Source organism: Stegastes partitus, unplaced genomic scaffold, assembly GCF_000690725.1.
Source record: "Stegastes partitus isolate 25-593 unplaced genomic scaffold, Stegastes_partitus-1.0.2 Scaffold121, whole genome shotgun sequence".
In the NCBI taxonomy this organism is placed as follows: Eukaryota; Metazoa; Chordata; class Actinopteri; family Pomacentridae; genus Stegastes; species Stegastes partitus.
Window position 1 is genome coordinate 74,797 of NW_007577852.1, and position 16,321 is coordinate 91,117.

The window sequence follows — 16,321 nt, forward strand, 5'->3', positions numbered from 1 at the left end:
GAACTTTTTACAACTCCACCAGGACAAAACTGAGCCTCTGGTCATTGGAACTGAAGCTCAGAGGGACGATCTCAGTTCACAACCACAAGCTCTGGCATTAAAACCATGAAAACAAGTTAAAAATCTTGGACTCAGCAGTCAAGTTTGAGGCCCACATTAAAAATATTACCAAGATGTCTTTTTATCACTAAAAAATCATTGCCAGACTGTGACCAGTCCTCTCTAAAACTAATGGAGATACTCTAATAGATGTTTTTATTACATGCAGCACTGATTATTGTAATGTTGCACTGTCTGGTCTCCAATAGAAGACTCCAACTACTTCAGAACTCGGCAGCACGAGTTCTATCGAAGACCAGAGGAGAGCTCATATTACACTATTTTTAAAGTCTCTGGTTACGTGTCTCTTTTACAATTGATTTTAAGATCCTTTTATTAGTTTATAAAGTTCCTAATGGTCTTGGTCCTTCGTATTTATCAGATTTGCTTTTACGTTATGAACCCTCAAGAACCCTCAGGTCTTCTGGTCGTGGCTTTTTAATTAAACCTGAAGCCAGAACATAAACCTACATTCAGGCAGCATTTTGTTATAACATCTGTGGAACAGCAGAAGACCTGAGGACAGCAGAGTGTTGATGTTTTTAAAAGCAAGCTCAAGAATCTACCTTTTCAGTCAGCCTTTTGATTGATTTGATAGATTTTATTTATTTATTCCTCTTCCCAGTAATAATTTTCTGTATTTAATTTTCTATTTATTCACCTATTTACATATTTTAATCTATTTAATGTAATTTATCACTTCATTTTCATCATTTCTTATTCTATTAAATTTTTTTTAACTTTTAGTCTATCTTCATCTATCCCTATTTTAATAATAGATACTTGATTTATTTGATTTCAGTTATTTTTCCAGCTTATTTTTATTTCATTTCATCTCACTTGGTGTTTCCTGATCACATGTGTTATATAGAACAATGTCAGGATTGTTTGTACTGTTTCATAGCATTTTTTTTTCCTGTTATCTGTAAAGCACTTTGTGTTGCATTTTTTTCGAAGTGTTTTATGAATAAAGTCTGACTGATTGATTGATTAATTGATTGATTGATTGATTGAAAATATTATTGCATCATGAAGAAAATGATATAAATGAAATTGAAATTTTAAAACACAACAAACTATTTGCTGGTTGTTGATCAATTTGTTATTGTTTATAATATGGATAGTAGTAAAGTTCATCCAGATTCTCAAAGGAAAAACACATGTGTAACAGACTTTTTTATTGAACCAAAAACTGAGGAATTTATTCCACTGGTTGGTTATATACAGTTCTGTAAATTTAGTCTTTGGTACATTTTCATACAATTTTAGAAAATTTTCTTTCTTTACAGAGACAAAACCTTTCATGAGATTAAAAAGGCATTTTCTCAGCAGGTCCTGAAGTCTTTCTCCCTGACCACCATTCATGGATACAAAAATCTCAAAATAAAGTAAATCAGTAAAAGTAAATGTTGTATTAAGGTATGTTGTAAAAACCAAACCAAAAAAAAGAAAACAAACAAAAAAACCCAGCAGTGTTATATGCTTAAAATGTCACAGTATATCATGTTTTCATGATGAAAAATATAAAAGATCTGGATGCTGTAAAGATTTCACTACAGATGTCATGTTGCAGTTTATCATATCACACAGGATAGTTTGTTGTAAAATAATGTCATAGTTTAATGTTTTGTTAAATCTTGGATCTGAACACATGTTTCTGAGTGACAGAGACATGTAGAGACTGAACTATCTGTTCAACAGGGAAACTGTTTCTCTAACAGGAGGACACTCTGGATACTGAACTCAACACAGACACACTGAGGAACCAGACCAGAACCCAAATCCAGGATACAGAGGTTCAGTGAATGTGGTGTTGAAGGTGTGGAGGTGTATCAGAGAGTCAGAGGAGACTCTGTAGAAGGACAGAGTTCCAGCAGGACAGTCCACATAAACTGATACTCTGTGAGAGACTGAAGACCTGATGGATGTTTTTCTGTTATTGTGTCTGACAGAGTAACCACCATCAGAGCATGTCAGAGTCCAGGACTGATGATTACGTCCAAACACACAGTCATTAAGGTCTCCTCTCCTTCTGATTCCTCTGTAACTCACTGATATATTGACCTTTCCTCTCCACTCAACCTCCCAGTAACAGCGACCAGTCAGATCAGTTCTACACAGCAGCTGACACCAGTCAAACCTGTCTGGATGAACAGGATACAACTGAACCTCCTTCACACGTGTCACCTTCCTGTTGTTGTCAGACAATTTGAGGTTCCTGTTTACTGTGTTTGTGTCGACTGTGAGTTCACAGGAATCTGATGGAGAGAACAAGCACATTATGAGAAGAAGCACATTATGTTTGATCATGTGATCAGAATTAAACCTTTGACGATGACCTCAGAGATGTGACAGTTTGAAGATGGTTGAATGTGCTTCTTTGTTTCCATGAACCCCATTAAAACACTTACATTTCCTCAGACCTGGAGTCAACCATCGGACTCCAGCAGGTGTCAGCCTGAAAGGAGGAGGACGGTCAGAGCAGCAGAAAGCCTTCCAGGAGCACACATGGACGTTACATCGCTGTCAGCTGTTACACACTGATGAAGGACTAGTCCACCATGAAACAGATACACCTCACACATGAATGTCTGTCTGTACCTGAGAGTGTCCGTCTGTGTATGTCCCTGAGAGTGTCTGTCTGTCTGTACCTAAGAGTATCCATCTGTACCTCAGTGTCTGTTTGTCCGTACCTGAAGTGTCTGTGTGTCTGTACCTGAGCGTGTCCGTCTGTGCCTGAGAGTGTCTGTCAGACTGTACCTGAGAGTGTCCGTCTGTCTGTACCTGAGCATGTCTGTCTGTGTGTCTGTACCTGAGAGTGTCAGTCTGTGTATATGTCCCTGAGACTGTCCGTCTGTCTGTACCTGAGAGTGTCCATCTGTCTGTATCTGATAGTGTTCATCTGTGTGTCTGTACCTGAGAGTGTCCGTCTGTACCTCCGAGTGTCTGTCTGTCTGTCTGTACCTGAGGGTGTCCGTCTGTCTGTACCAAAGAGTGTGTCCGTACCTGAGAGTTTCCATCTGTCTGTACCTGAGACTGTCTGACTGTCTGTATCCTGAGAGTGTCCGTACCTGAGAGTGTCCAGTCTACAGTGTGGATTCTCCAGTGAAGCTGACAGCAGCTTCTTTCCTGCGTCTCCTGGATGGTTGTAGCTCAGGTCCAGCTTTCTCAGGTTTGAGGGCTTGTGTCTCACAGCTGAGGCCAGAGAAGCACAGCCTTCCTCTGTGATCAGACAGCCTGACAGCCTGCACACACAAAACAACACAAACCTGACTGACGACACTTGGCTGCATGTTTGTCACTCTTTGTTTTCTTCTTTGTATTTCAGCTACATTTTGGTGCAGATTTGATGCATCCAAACTAAATAAAGAATCAACCTGAACAATAATTAGTGGGATTTTAAAATTCAAAAACTGAATATGAAATAGAAATATAATAATTCTAATGTATAATAGATAATATAATAATATGTCCACGGACAATTTAATCTTTCAGTTTAGAAAATCCTGCTGAAGTTCAGTAAAAGGTAATTTGATGAATCACATCAGCAGAAATGATTGTACACAGTTTAGCTGTTTATCCACTGATATAAATCAGATCAGTTTCAAAGTGTGAATCCTGACCTGAGAGTCTCCAGTTTACAATGTGGACTCTCCAGTCCAGCAGAAAGACTCTTCACTCCTGAATCCTGCAGGTTGTTGTTAGTCAGGTCCAGCTCTGTCACACTGGAGGACTGGGAGCTGAGGACTGAGGACAGAGCTTCACAGCTTCTCTCTGACAGATTACAGCCACTCAGTCTGAAGAGACAAGAAGAAGATGATACTGAAAAAACAGCAGAATAATGAAAAAGTATGTTCAGTCTCCAACTACTTACAGAACTTTGCTGGAGGCTTTGACCACTGGCAGCAGTCTCAGAAGAACCTCCTCTGAAGCAGAGTATTTCTTCAGGTCAAACACGTCCAGATCTTCTCCTGATGACAGTAAGACGAAGCCCAGAGCCGACCACTGAGCAGGAGACAGTTCATCTGTGGACAGACGTCCTGATCTCAGGGACTGTTGGATCTCCTCCACTAGAGAAACATCCTTAACTTCATTCAGACAGTGGAACAGATTGATGCTTCTCTCTGCAGACACATTCTCACTGATCTTCTCCTTGATGTACTCCACTGTTTTCTGATTGGTCCATGAGTCACTTCCTGTCTGTGTCAGCAGGCCTCGTAGGAGATTCTGATTGGAAGGCAGTGACAGACCCAGGAGGAAGCGCAGGAACAAGTCCAGGTGTCCGTTGGGACTCTGTAAGGCCTCATCCACAGCTCTCTGGTAGAAAACTGATGATTTGCTTTGAAACAGTTCAGACCAACGGGATGTTGTTTGTTCTTTTTCCAGCATGTTGATTTCAGAGTTGATGAAGGTCTGATGGACATGAAGAGCAGCCAGAAACTCCTGAACGCTCAGATGGACGAAGCAGAACACCTTGTCCTGGTACAGCCCTCTCTCCTCTTTAAAGATCTGTGTGAACACTCCTGAGTACACTGAGGCTGTTCTCATATCGATGCCACACTCTGTCAGGTCGGACTCATAGAAGATCAGGTTTCCGTTCTGCAGCTGCTTAAAAGCCAGTTTTCCTAGAGACTCAACCATCCTCCTGCTGTCTGGACTCCAGTATGGATCTGTCTCAGCTCCTCTGTCATACTTGATCTTCTTGACTTTGGCCTGAACCACCAGGTAGTGGATGTACATCTCAGTCAGGGTGCTGGGCAGCTCTCCTCCCTCTCGGCTTCCCAGCAGCTCCTCCAGAACTGTAGCAGTGATCCAGCAGAACACTGGGATGTGGCACATGATGTGGAGGCTTCGTGANAAACCTCAAGAATATATCATCATTAAAATTGTTACCCAAGTTTATGCGTAAATAGCCCTTTAAATAAAACTGAAAAATGTATGTCAATGACTTATTTAGAGATGTTAAACATTGCATGGGGTGAAATTGACCCCAAAGATTGGAGGGTTAAGACCAGAAACTACTTTGTGCAGCTTTATCAGCTCTTACATACAATATCTTCAGTTGGTTATATATTGTAAAAAAATAAAATAATAATAATCTTTTTAGATGAGACATAAGCAAAGCTAAATGAGATGATATTTAAGATATTGTGCATCGTGTTCTACCTGCTGTGTGTAAAACTGTGTTTTCACTGTTTGAAATATGAAGGAAGGAGACACATGAGTAAATAAGAATTCTTTATTTAGTTTCAGTTACAGTAGCAATATAATGCATGCAACATATACAAAGCTTTTCTAAAAGACTCATTAAATTGAGGAATATTAACACATTTACAATAAGAGAGCTTCTGCTTCTTTGAGAGCGTTTTCTATTTCAGCCACCTGAAGAGAGAAATCCTCCCTTTCCTGCATCATATGTTCTCGTGCTTTCGCAAGGTCTGTCATTGTTGTCTGGATCTCCTGAAAGTTTGTAAAAAATAAAAATGTAAAAAGAATTCACAGCTTACCAGCAAATAGCAACATTACATTGGTCAATGAAAGTAACAGGGCAGTAAAAACTGGGAGCAGAAAAAGATTCACCTCCAGCTGAGCACGTTGCTGTGATGACATATCACCAAAGGCCTTTAATTCATTCAGCAGCTCAGCAGAAATACCCTGAAATAGAGGCAGTAGAGATGTTTAGTTGGCTGTGTGTGTGTGTGTACAAGTATACTGTCGTTACAATATTTTTTTTTAACTTGTGTGGTTACATAGCATGGAACAATTTAATAAGAGCATGCTTTTTAATTTTACATATATTCAAGTTTAAAGTTATTTGTGTGAGTTTGAAATGACGTTTGTATATGAAAAATAAAGCATGACTGCGTATATATCGTCAGTTAAACTGAAATAAAATAAAGGTACCATAGCTTCTTTCCTTTGATCTTCATTCTGTTGTGCAGCATCACCGACCCTTTCTCCTAAAACTAAAAATCAAACACGTTAATTTCTATCAAGTAATGTGGCTGACAAAAGTAAAAAATGAAGTGGAGACATGTATAATTCACCTGGGTCTATTTTGGCAGAAACTAGGAGAACATGACAGTCCTTCAGGTTTTTCTGGACCTCTGCATTTTCCTTTTCAAGGTCATTGAACTGCAGCTCCAGCTCAGCTACTTTTTGCTGTAACATAGAAATAACTTTAGATTTTGCAGAATATGATTAAATAAATAAATGTTGTACCACAGCTGTAGCTGACAACACATATGACTGGCATTCTATCAAGAGACAGGTGCATTCAAAAATAGAACTTTAGTATAAATATAGTTCTATTAGGTCTTAGTAAATGTACTCTGTACCTGTGTCTCTGACAGGTTTTTCTGCAGCTCCTCATTGGCAGCCATCAAATGTTGATTTTGTTCCTTGAGCTCTGCCTGTTGACCGTACCTGGTGGAAACCCTGTTAAAAGATACAATAAAGTTGTGGGAAAAATGTCTGAAGCCTATTGCATGTTCAGGATGTGCAGTATAATGTCTGACTTACCCTTTGTAAACTTTAGGAGCAACATTTTTCCTGTAAGACAAAAGGTGAATTAAATGACAGAATTCAGTAGCAAAGAAGCAACACAGAGTCCAGTAGGTACCAGAGGACAGATTTAAACCCACAGGCACACATTTTTTATGTTTTACACCAAATAATGGCAAAAAGACAAGAGAAGAGATCACCTGTCAGTTTATTTCTTTCCAGGTTGTGTGCCTCTCCTTGCCTTCTTACCATAACGAGGGAAATTGCAAGCATATATTTTTATTTTGTAAATTAGCTGTTTCTTACCTTGCTATGTTTTCTTTTTGGGGTTTAAGGATACCATCTGATTTCTGGACAGTATTTGCTGCTGTGGATAGAGTTGCTTTGTCTTTGGATTCAAGTCTATGACCTGTTTTCTTTGTTTCTGCTGGTAAGTGGAGAGGTGGAAGAAGGATGATTGTTAATCATACAACAGTTTTGTTTATATCATGCACATTGATTAAAATCACCAGCAAAGTGAAAGAACAACTGATTCAGCTCACCTCTTGGTATTTGTGACATGGCTCTCTCCACAATGGATACAATGCCAGCAATGATAGAGGTCCCTGTATGGAGAAACAATCTGATAAACTATATATATATATATAAAAACAAGACACAGAAGAAGTTGATAAAGCTATTACCCCATAGAAGACCACATATTTGAGTGTTCCTAATTTCATTACCAAGTTGTTTAATTATTGTTTTCCGAAATATATGCAGTGAAAGGATGTTTTCTACAGTCAGTCGATTCCAAAATCTTTTTTTGTGGTCAACAAAAAGTCAACTTGCTTTACAAAAGCATGCGCCAATACATTTTGTACGGTTGGGCTGAAAGATGAATTGCTTTTTTAAACTAATTGTCAAGGCTGCAATTTAGGATAAGTGTTCTGCAATTCTGCAACAAATAATCATTTCGTTTTCAGCTATTACAGTAACTGCCAGTAAGCTTACCAGTTTTAGTAATTGTTTTTTAGAACGATGAAGTCCAAATTCTTCTTAAATGTAAATGGTTTCAGGTTTCTTTACTCCTCTATGATGACAAACTGAATATTTTTTGGTTTAAAAAAAAAACAAAAAACAAGACATTAGAGGATGTAATCTTGGTTTTAGTACACTGATGGACTTTTGTCATCATTTTCTTACATTTTATAGACCAAGCAACTGATCAAATAATAACAAAGACAATAACTGACTAATTAATCAGCCATTAAAATAATTGATTGCAATATCTGTCAAAATAAATTGCAATTAGATATTTTTACCAAAACAATCAACCGGAACGCCACGGGAAGGAAAAAAGGGGATCTTCAGCTTAAATGTAGAGCACAAATGATCAAATCCACATTCTGTTAGTACACACAGTGCCCAGAACAGGAAGGCTGAAAATTTAAAAAGGAAACATCCTACAAATGTCCACATCAATCAAATTACACATTTTGTTAACAGAAGATTAAGACAGACAAACTAACACATAAAAAAAAAAAAATACATTAAAAAGACTACCAATTACTTTGATGTGATTTCATGTATTTTCTCTCTACAGCACGGTTGACATTTTGTTTGAGGGGGCTCAGGTTTCGTTTGGTGGAGGTAAAATCACCACTAAGCTCTTTAATACAACTGTCACTTCTAAAGACTTAATAGGAAGGTTATAAATCACAACACCACATACATTAGCTATTAGCCGAAACATAAAAATGAACAGATTTTGAACGGACTTTAGCTAGCTCTCCTCAAAACAACACTTGCTGCAACATAATCGCGCTAGATTTGGTTTGGTGAGACTTACGCGTCCTACATTAACCAAAACATACAACTATGTTTGACTTGGTTCAATAAAACTATATTAACGCCTACCTTTGTGGACACGTTGAAAATGGGATTTGTCAACAGTCAAACAAACGGAGCCGCAACAATTTTAAAAACGTCCCGCCCTCTGCGGTCACTTCCCGTTTGGTGACGTCACTTCCTGTATACGTTATACGACTTTTCTATATTTCTGGTCGTCAAAAGGTTTGTATTTCTTCATTAGAGAATATGAAAAAATATACACAGACTTAAACATACTCGACTATATTTACTGGAATAAGCAAAGAAATCGAATAAATATAGAGAACAGGGGCAACCCTCCACAGGACTCTACTGCGCACGCGTGGAGGCGGCTAAATTCAAAACTCAAGACGTTAGCATCGAGGCTCGTTGACGTTAGCTTCAGGTTGTGTGTTCGCACATCGATCCTGCTAAAAATAAGCGCCATGAAAACTGTTTAAAGTTAGGTAGCAACTGAGAACACGATTTTTTTCGTTGCAAAACGCGGAGGATCCGCTCACAACAATTACAAGGTATGTGCTGCGATATTTCTTTGATGTTCAGTTATTTTCTTGGTAATTTGTCAATAGCAAGCTAACAGTAACGTTAGCCACAATTAAAGTACACCAGGGTCCAAGTTTTCTATCCTCGCTCGTGAGGTCAGTAAACATTAAAAGCTTGTTTGTATAAAAATGGAGAGAAATGCAAGATATTCAGAAATTGGTGTTTGCGTTGGAAAGGGCGGTGTTTGTTGACAAAGGGAAATGCATACCGTTGTACGCAGTTAAAATTACGTTTCGCAGCAGATTAACGCAGTGGTCTTGTTAGGAAAGCTAAACTGTTTTCAGAAGCCTAAAATCTTTGTTTATCCCCAGTCCCCTGTTTCCACGATGTTTTGAGGCGGAGAGAGATTGAATGACAGAGACTTGGTCTATTATGATGACGTTGAGATGGTCACCCTTTCATTCACGTACCAATTTCAATTTGATCGTCTTGTCTCTGCAATATTTTGCCTGCTCTAAGTACTAGATTATAACAGGTCCAGTTTCTTACGACTTGAAATAGTTTTTAAAGAGCAACTAAACTCATATAATGCAGTGATTGCAGCCAATACATCCATCCATCCATTATCGGTACATTGCTTTATCCTCTGTAGAACTGGAGTCTATCCCAGCTGACTCAGGGTGAAGGGAGAGTTCATCCTGGACAGGTCGCCAGTCTATCACCAAGACATACAGACAAGCACACTGACATTCATACCTACAGACAATTTAGAATCACCAATTAACCTCAACGTGTTTTTGGACTGTGCGAGGAAGCCGGAGAACCCGGAGAGAACCCATGCTGCACAGGGAGAACATGCAAACTCCACACTGTAACTGAAATATTATTATTACATCAGATGGCATGAGTTAATTTATGTGGGCTGTGTTTTATAGCTCATAGCCTGCAGGATAATTGCAAAATGTTTTCATTACAATCTAAAGAAGGATATTTGACATATCAAACACATACAGCCTAAACTTAAGAAGCAGCACTATAATATTGTCTGTAATCACCCTAAATATCAACATGTTTGGTGTCAAAAACTATTTGGTTACAAGAAATATCAAAGTTTCACAACAACACACTTTTGCGATTACCACGACACCTGTTTGTTACTCTTGCACACCTGATCTACCTGTGAGCCCCCGAATAATGTTTTCAGTTTTGAATTCTGTGGCTAAATATGGCTAATCATGCAGTACATCACTGAGGTTCAACTCAAATTTGCCAGTAGAGAACGCTGTGTCTTACAGACTTGAGTGTTCTGATACTGCAGAAGCTTATTTCTGTATTAAAATGCTATTTTTATGTTCTACAGTTGAAGATGGAGCCTCTGGATCCTACCAAGAATCTGTGAGTGACAATTGTGATGTTGAGAGAGAGCAGTTAGTGTTTTGTGCCTGAACTTCAAAGCAACATGCATTTACCTCTTTAAAAGTTGTGTTAACTAATACGTGCTTCGTGTTACAGTGAAGGCAGCGGATTTTCCAAACGACGTATTTCCTCGGTTAGTGTGAGAAATGATTTGACAGACACAGTACTTTTTCTTTAACCTGTTGTCAACAAATGATTGACCTAAACTATTGTTTGCATTTGTTTTTGTTTTTTTTAGATTTTAAAAGCACCACGGAAATCAACCAGATTCCCTGACCCAGAGCAACAGGAAAATGTGGTAAAGGGATTGCTTTCTGATTAGCGTCTGGCTGTTGTAAAACTCATCCTTTTAAGCATAAAAGAATAAAACTGAGTAATGTTAACTTTGTGGTTATGTACCTTAACAGCTATGTTATATTTATTTCTACTTAGGTGGAATGTGCCAAACCAGTGGAAAAGAGGAATTCGAGGAGAGTCAGCTTTGCCCCTGCCAATGATGTTCTCCTGTTTTCTAAGTGAGTTGCTCAAAAGTAGCCCATTTTACACTAGAATATATGTAACAAGTCAAACAAATCAATAATCTTTTCTTTGTAGGGATGCCAAAAATGCCTCCCCTGGCCAAACTCCTTTACAAGAGTTAGGAACAGCAGGTATGTAATATAGTAATATAGATAAGCATGTAGTTAAAACATTTTAAGCAGCTTTGTAATATTTGTACTGTGCTATTCCACAGCAGCAGACACCACACAGAACAGGTAGGATGATATGACCCTTCAGGCCCTGCCTATTCAGACTACAGTTTTGTCGGTCCAGTCCAATTCATCTGTTTTAATATAAATACTCTTTTTTTTTTTTCTTACATTAGGATCCAGGCGGCCGTCACTGATGATGGGAGCCAACAAATCCTGGGTGGGAATATTGTTTTGGTTTTATTTGTTTAGCTTTGTGTTTGTACTTACTTCAAGCAGCAGATGCTCACATTATCTGTTGCTGTGTAAGATCACTATTACTAAATCCAGATCTCCAAATTTAGGTATGGAAACCCTTTTGAAGGCCCCTCTGCATACTTCTCAACAAAAGGTGAGTTTGACGTGTCTGATGTTTTACTTAATGTTTTGCTAATTTTGTGTTTCTCACCACTGTCTCAGCCACCAAATGGCTGAATTAGTTTATTACAGTATCACAGTTTTATGTGTAAAACTTGATATTTAATTGACATAAAGTTTTGTCACTTTACTAGGTCAACTTTGACACGATGGATGACTTTGGGGAGAAAACGGTGATGTTTTCTACAGAGGATGCATTCATGGACATGACCCACAGCCACACTATAAACATTGCCAGTGATTCAGAAATACTTGGAGATATTTCCCTTCAAAACTATGGCATTTTACCCACTGGCAAGGAGAAAAGAGGCATGATCACTGTGGGTGATGGATTCACAGATATGACCCTAAGTCATACTGTAAACATGACCAGTGGGTCACTAACTGCAAGCAGGAACATGAGTTTAAGCGAAGAGAAGAGAAACGTTTCTGCATCATTGCCTTGTATGGATCCTGGATTTGAAAACTTCCTTGCAAGTCTGTCTAAACCAAGTGGTCCCAGCATTAACGTCACCAGAATGGCAGCGTCGGATGGAACATCCTCTGGAGAAGCAAGCAGCTCACTGGCCCAGATTAAAACGCAAAGAGCCGATGTAGATAAAGAAAATCAGGCTCCCACTTGTGTTTCCGCTGTGCTTGAAAAGTCACTAAATAACAGCAGAAGAATCAGAGAATCCTTTTACGGAAGCGCACTATGTCCAAAAGATGATGTGACCATGGATTTAACTGAAGCTCAGACAGGCCGCATTCTGGGAGTCAACGACGACGATGATGATCCTTTTCAGTGTCTTTTTCCTACTCAAGACATGTACGCCCACTTTGACAAGAGAGTATCACCAACAGCAGAGAGGATGAAGACCAACCAGCAGCAGAGCAGTAGAACCTGGGGATCAGCTGATCCTAAAGGTATAAAGTTTCTAACGTTGTGATTGTTTTAACATTTTTGCTGTCTTGACTGAATTGTAAGGGCCACTCCACAGCTTTTACACATCAAAGTGAGACTATTAGTAATATGAAATACCAATTAGTATGTCAAAACAATTGTCAAAAATAATGTCTTTTTTTCTGGAAAAGCTTTGCCAAGTTTGACAAAATATTCCATCGTAATAATACGTAATGAAACATAAGTTTTTAACAGAAATCTGGTGTGAACTTTACAATGCAGATACTTACGAAAGAATGGCCTAACAAAGGACTGAGTGTTATTATGGCAGAGTATCCTATGCTTTTGGAGTATGACTCATGGAAACTACTTGTCTGCATGTCTTGGCCTCTGCTTCTGTGTTTCCTTTTTTTCTCTCTCTCTTTTTAAATGTCCAAATCTGTCTCTTGTGAGTCTCACAACTTTACGAAAGTTCAGTGAAAACGTGCACTTTTTTTTTTTTTTTTACCTCAACAATTTCACAGTTACTTGAGCTCTGTTTTAAGTCGTGTCTTTTAAATTTCATTTTCCAAAATTAGATAAGAAACCCCTGATGAACTATCTTCCACATGCTCCTCATGCAACACATAAGGTGAGTTTTTCAGTATAGTTTCCAAAATATGTAGTTTTGATGGTTTTTAATGATTACATGGAAGTCGTTTTTTAGTGAGTATGTGATTACTATGTGTCCCTTGTTTTTCAGGTCAGCTCTGATGCAAAACCTGAATGCAGGGAGAAGACAATAGTGTTCACTGCAGACGAGTTGATGGACATGACTCAGAGTCACACAGTGAACATTGCCAGTGGTTCATTCGCTCCTGACCAAACATCAGCAAGTAGTTTTGAGCCAGGATTTAATAACTTTCTCGCAAGCCTCTCTAAACCAAGTGACCCCAGTAGTGATCCTGTGAGTGCCAGAATGACACCAACTGCTGCATTGTCTTCTGCTGAAACTACCAACACAATTGGTTCCCTGTCCCAGCTTAAAACACCAAGGGCTGAGGTCGATAAAGAATATATGTCGCTAAGCACAATCTGCCCTGAAGATGACGTGAGCATGGATATGACAGAAGCTCAAACAGGACGCATTATTGGAGGCATTGGTTTAGAAGACCCTTTTCAGTTTCTTTTTCCCTCACAAGGCATATTCCCCCACTGTGATAGTCTGAAGAGTCCAGATATTCCTCCAGGACAACGGAGCAGCGAGGCATCTAACTATAAAGGTATGGAAACCACCAGATGATCATGACTCAAATGAACTGAGGACCAACAAGAGTGATAAAAATGAATGTCAAAAATCTGACAAAATGTTAAAAAGCAATTTATTTTGTAATGTAGATTATATATGACTAAAAAACAATAAGAACTACTTGAGAAGTGAATAAATTCAGTTTCTAATTGGTTTAAGGCTGCAGCTACATATGTATGGTTTTATGTATATTGTTGGCAGACTATTGGCTCTAATAGTAATTTATAAACGTGTAATAAAACACTGTATTAAAATGTCAGAAAATAGTGAAAAACAACTGTTGTAAACTGTCTAAAACTAAAGATGGCATCTTCAAATGTCCAATCAACAGTCTGAAACCTTAAGATATGAAATATTCTCACACACAAAACACTGAGTCTTCATATTTGAGAAGCTGGAAATAATAGAAGTTTTTGCATAAAAAGACTTTATAATTAATTATCCAAGAAGTCGCTGAATATGCTTTGTCGAAAAACTGATCCATTAACTAATTGTTGCAACTCTGTTGAGTTTTAAATGGGATGTCTTTTGATAATTTTCTTTTTATGTAATTCCTTATCTCCACATTTAGGAATGGAAACCTCATTGAAGCCATCTTTAAAGGCAGAAGTGCAAAGACATCAGGTGAGATAAATATTCCCTTATAACATTTTTTTTAACAAATGAATGAATGTTCAGTAACATACATTTATGTTAATATTCTAATTAACAAAAATTAACAATTTCCCTGAGGTTTACACCGAAGGATCAATAAATTTCTATTCTATTCTATTCTATTCTGTTCTATTGTAATGTAAAAAATACTTCAATTTGCATGATGTGCTTTCATTGAATAATGTGTATTCAGAAAGTTGAAGTCTTAAAGTGGGCTTGTACTGTAAACACTGACTTTTTGTGGTGAAATGGTGAAATATATGTTTTATAAATTCAATAATATGTAATTTTTTTTTTCTTTCTACAGGACAAACTTGACACTGAAGATGACTACAGAGAGAAAACAGTGAGGTTTTCTGCAGATGATGCCTGTATGGATGTGACACAAAGTCACACTGTCAACATTGCCACTAATTTCAAACTGCAGTCGCATCAAAATATGGACTTTTTACCCCCATGTGGAGAGAAAACTTTGAGGTTCACTACAAATGATGCAGCTATGGATTTGACCCAGTGCCTCACTGTGAATATTGCCAGTAATTTAGCATCAAATCCCAGTCTTCCTCTGAAGAAACAAGAAGCTGAGACTTTTGGTCCACTTAGAAACAGGTCTTCATCAGCACACAGTTTGAATCCAGCATCTAATAACGTCCTGCCACCTCTCTCAAAACCAAGTGACCCCAGTGTCAGTAATGTGGTGGCAAGAATGATGCCAAATGCAGCAACATTCTCTAGCAGAGGTACAATCTCTTCTGAGGATGACATAAACATGGACTTAACTGAAGCTCAGATAGGTTGCATTTTGGAAAATGATGTGTTCATGGATATGACGGAAACTCAGACAGGCCGAAATATAGAAACCCTAGGCACAGGTGATCCTCTTAAGTGTCTTTTTCCCAACAAAGACATGTATCCTCAAAGTGGTAACCTGAAGCAGGCAGAGACGACTTCAAGTCAGCAGAACACTGAAGCACCTGGACCATCTAACTGTAAAGGTATGGAAACCTTTCTCATTTCTGACCCAACTGTAGACCACAAACTGTGGAGTGTGACATGTAACTAAGCTGAAATTACGGTGTTGGGACAATGATGAAACTGAGAACGCAAACCTCCAAACGAACTAAATTTGACAAAAACTGGATGATATGAATTATTATTTATTTGGCTTTAAAACTTTGTTTTGAAATTCCCTTTTATGCAATGTATGAGAAATGGACAGCAAGGACCATAATAGGGGAATTATTGTCAGATAGCTGTTTTGTATAAATTTGACCTGCTTTTTCACAATTTTTTCCATGTCCATTTTTTAGGTATGGTAACCTCATTCAAGCCTTCATTAAAGACTGAGATGCAAATACATCAGGTAAGCTTGAACATGCACTTATTTTGGTCTTTTTCCCTAATAAAAAAAATGGCTGCACCAGTTTTTGTATTGTGTTAATGGATCAAATGACTGACTGTACAGTGCTGCCCAATTAATGTCATACCGTTTTACAGAATATCTCATTTATAGTCATAAAATATCAAAGTCCCGAATCATTTCTTATATAACTTATAGTAAAACAAGCCGTTTATTGTCATAGCATAATGTCATCATCCTGTTTTTTGTCTTAACGAAATTCCCCGAAATTGATTGCAGGAATAACTTTTGCCCGTTTAAAGTCACGGTCGGCCCAAACGCTACGGCTCACGGGCTGAACGTCGGTCATGCGTGGCAGATTATCACACCCTGGTCAACCAGCAATGTGCTTGTTTTTTTGTCAGTTACCTGCTCACCTGAGATCTGCTTCACTGAGTTATTTTGAAATTAATTAGGGCACATCAAAAAGAATCGCATTGTTGCAGAGCATGTCGTCACTCAAAAATCATGATAAGTGAATCCTCCGTATACCCTCCGGTTAACTTTTATTGATGGGGTGGCTTTTCGTACCGACAAAGGTGAAATTTCACCGAAGCAAAACCATTAAACCGATTGAATAAACATGTCTTGATCTTCAAAGAAACTGTCCCTTTGGC

The 16,321-nt window shown here is 38.3% G+C and overlaps 3 protein-coding genes across 4 annotated transcripts in view; 1 reads left to right on the forward strand and 2 right to left on the reverse strand.

Moving 5' to 3' along the window:
• LOC103354819 (NACHT, LRR and PYD domains-containing protein 14-like) overlaps positions 1-5,074 on the reverse strand; it is a 20,692-nt gene extending 15,618 nt beyond the window's left edge. Inside the window, exons 1-5 of the mRNA XM_008278369.1 lie at positions 5,068-5,074; positions 3,974-4,961; positions 3,723-3,896; positions 3,171-3,344; positions 2,511-2,557 (exon numbers count right to left, since the gene is read on the reverse strand). Coding sequence (XP_008276591.1) covers positions 2,511-2,557; positions 3,171-3,344; positions 3,723-3,896; positions 3,974-4,961; positions 5,068-5,074 — 1,390 coding nt within the window. The remainder of the gene's footprint in view (positions 1-2,510; positions 2,558-3,170; positions 3,345-3,722; positions 3,897-3,973; positions 4,962-5,067) is intronic.
• A 246-nt stretch (positions 5,075-5,320) lies between these two features.
• On the reverse strand, positions 5,321-8,571 carry knstrn (kinetochore localized astrin (SPAG5) binding protein). Of its 2 annotated transcripts, none has more exons than XM_008278354.1 (9): positions 8,503-8,571; positions 7,146-7,208; positions 6,910-7,030; positions 6,622-6,651; positions 6,438-6,537; positions 6,147-6,261; positions 6,004-6,065; positions 5,680-5,754; positions 5,321-5,559 (listed from the first exon to the last, which is right to left on the reverse strand). In XM_008278354.1, exons 2-9 carry the CDS (start codon positions 7,162-7,164, stop codon positions 5,431-5,433), a joined length of 651 nt encoding a protein of 216 aa, XP_008276576.1. In that variant the 5' UTR covers positions 7,165-7,208; positions 8,503-8,571; the 3' UTR covers positions 5,321-5,430. The 2 variants fall into 2 exon arrangements, with proteins under 2 accessions (XP_008276576.1, XP_008276577.1); XM_008278355.1 differs by lacking the exon at positions 8,503-8,571 and adding an exon at positions 7,597-7,615.
• Positions 8,572-8,842: 271 nt separating this feature from the next.
• knl1 (kinetochore scaffold 1) overlaps positions 8,843-16,321 on the forward strand; it is a 16,517-nt gene continuing 9,038 nt past the window's right edge. The window contains exons 1-15 of the mRNA XM_008278370.1: positions 8,843-8,987; positions 10,319-10,353; positions 10,471-10,507; positions 10,613-10,672; positions 10,807-10,889; positions 10,969-11,024; positions 11,108-11,129; positions 11,240-11,283; positions 11,408-11,454; positions 11,615-12,386; positions 12,942-12,994; positions 13,106-13,625; positions 14,223-14,275; positions 14,613-15,300; positions 15,616-15,668. Coding sequence (XP_008276592.1) covers positions 10,325-10,353; positions 10,471-10,507; positions 10,613-10,672; positions 10,807-10,889; positions 10,969-11,024; positions 11,108-11,129; positions 11,240-11,283; positions 11,408-11,454; positions 11,615-12,386; positions 12,942-12,994; positions 13,106-13,625; positions 14,223-14,275; positions 14,613-15,300; positions 15,616-15,668 — 2,517 coding nt within the window. The 5' untranslated portion in view covers positions 8,843-8,987; positions 10,319-10,324. The remainder of the gene's footprint in view (positions 8,988-10,318; positions 10,354-10,470; positions 10,508-10,612; positions 10,673-10,806; positions 10,890-10,968; positions 11,025-11,107; positions 11,130-11,239; positions 11,284-11,407; positions 11,455-11,614; positions 12,387-12,941; positions 12,995-13,105; positions 13,626-14,222; positions 14,276-14,612; positions 15,301-15,615; positions 15,669-16,321) is intronic.

Excerpts from the sequence above, each read along its gene's own strand:
- knstrn (XM_008278354.1), bottom strand. Across the intron at positions 6,262-6,437 it reads AAAACCTGTCAGAGACACAG|CAAAAAGTAGCTGAGCTGGA; the intron begins GTACAGAGTACA and ends TCTATGTTACAG. Across the intron at positions 5,560-5,679 it reads AGCAACGTGCTCAGCTGGAG|GAGATCCAGACAACAATGAC; the intron begins GTGAATCTTTTT and ends ACAAACTTTCAG.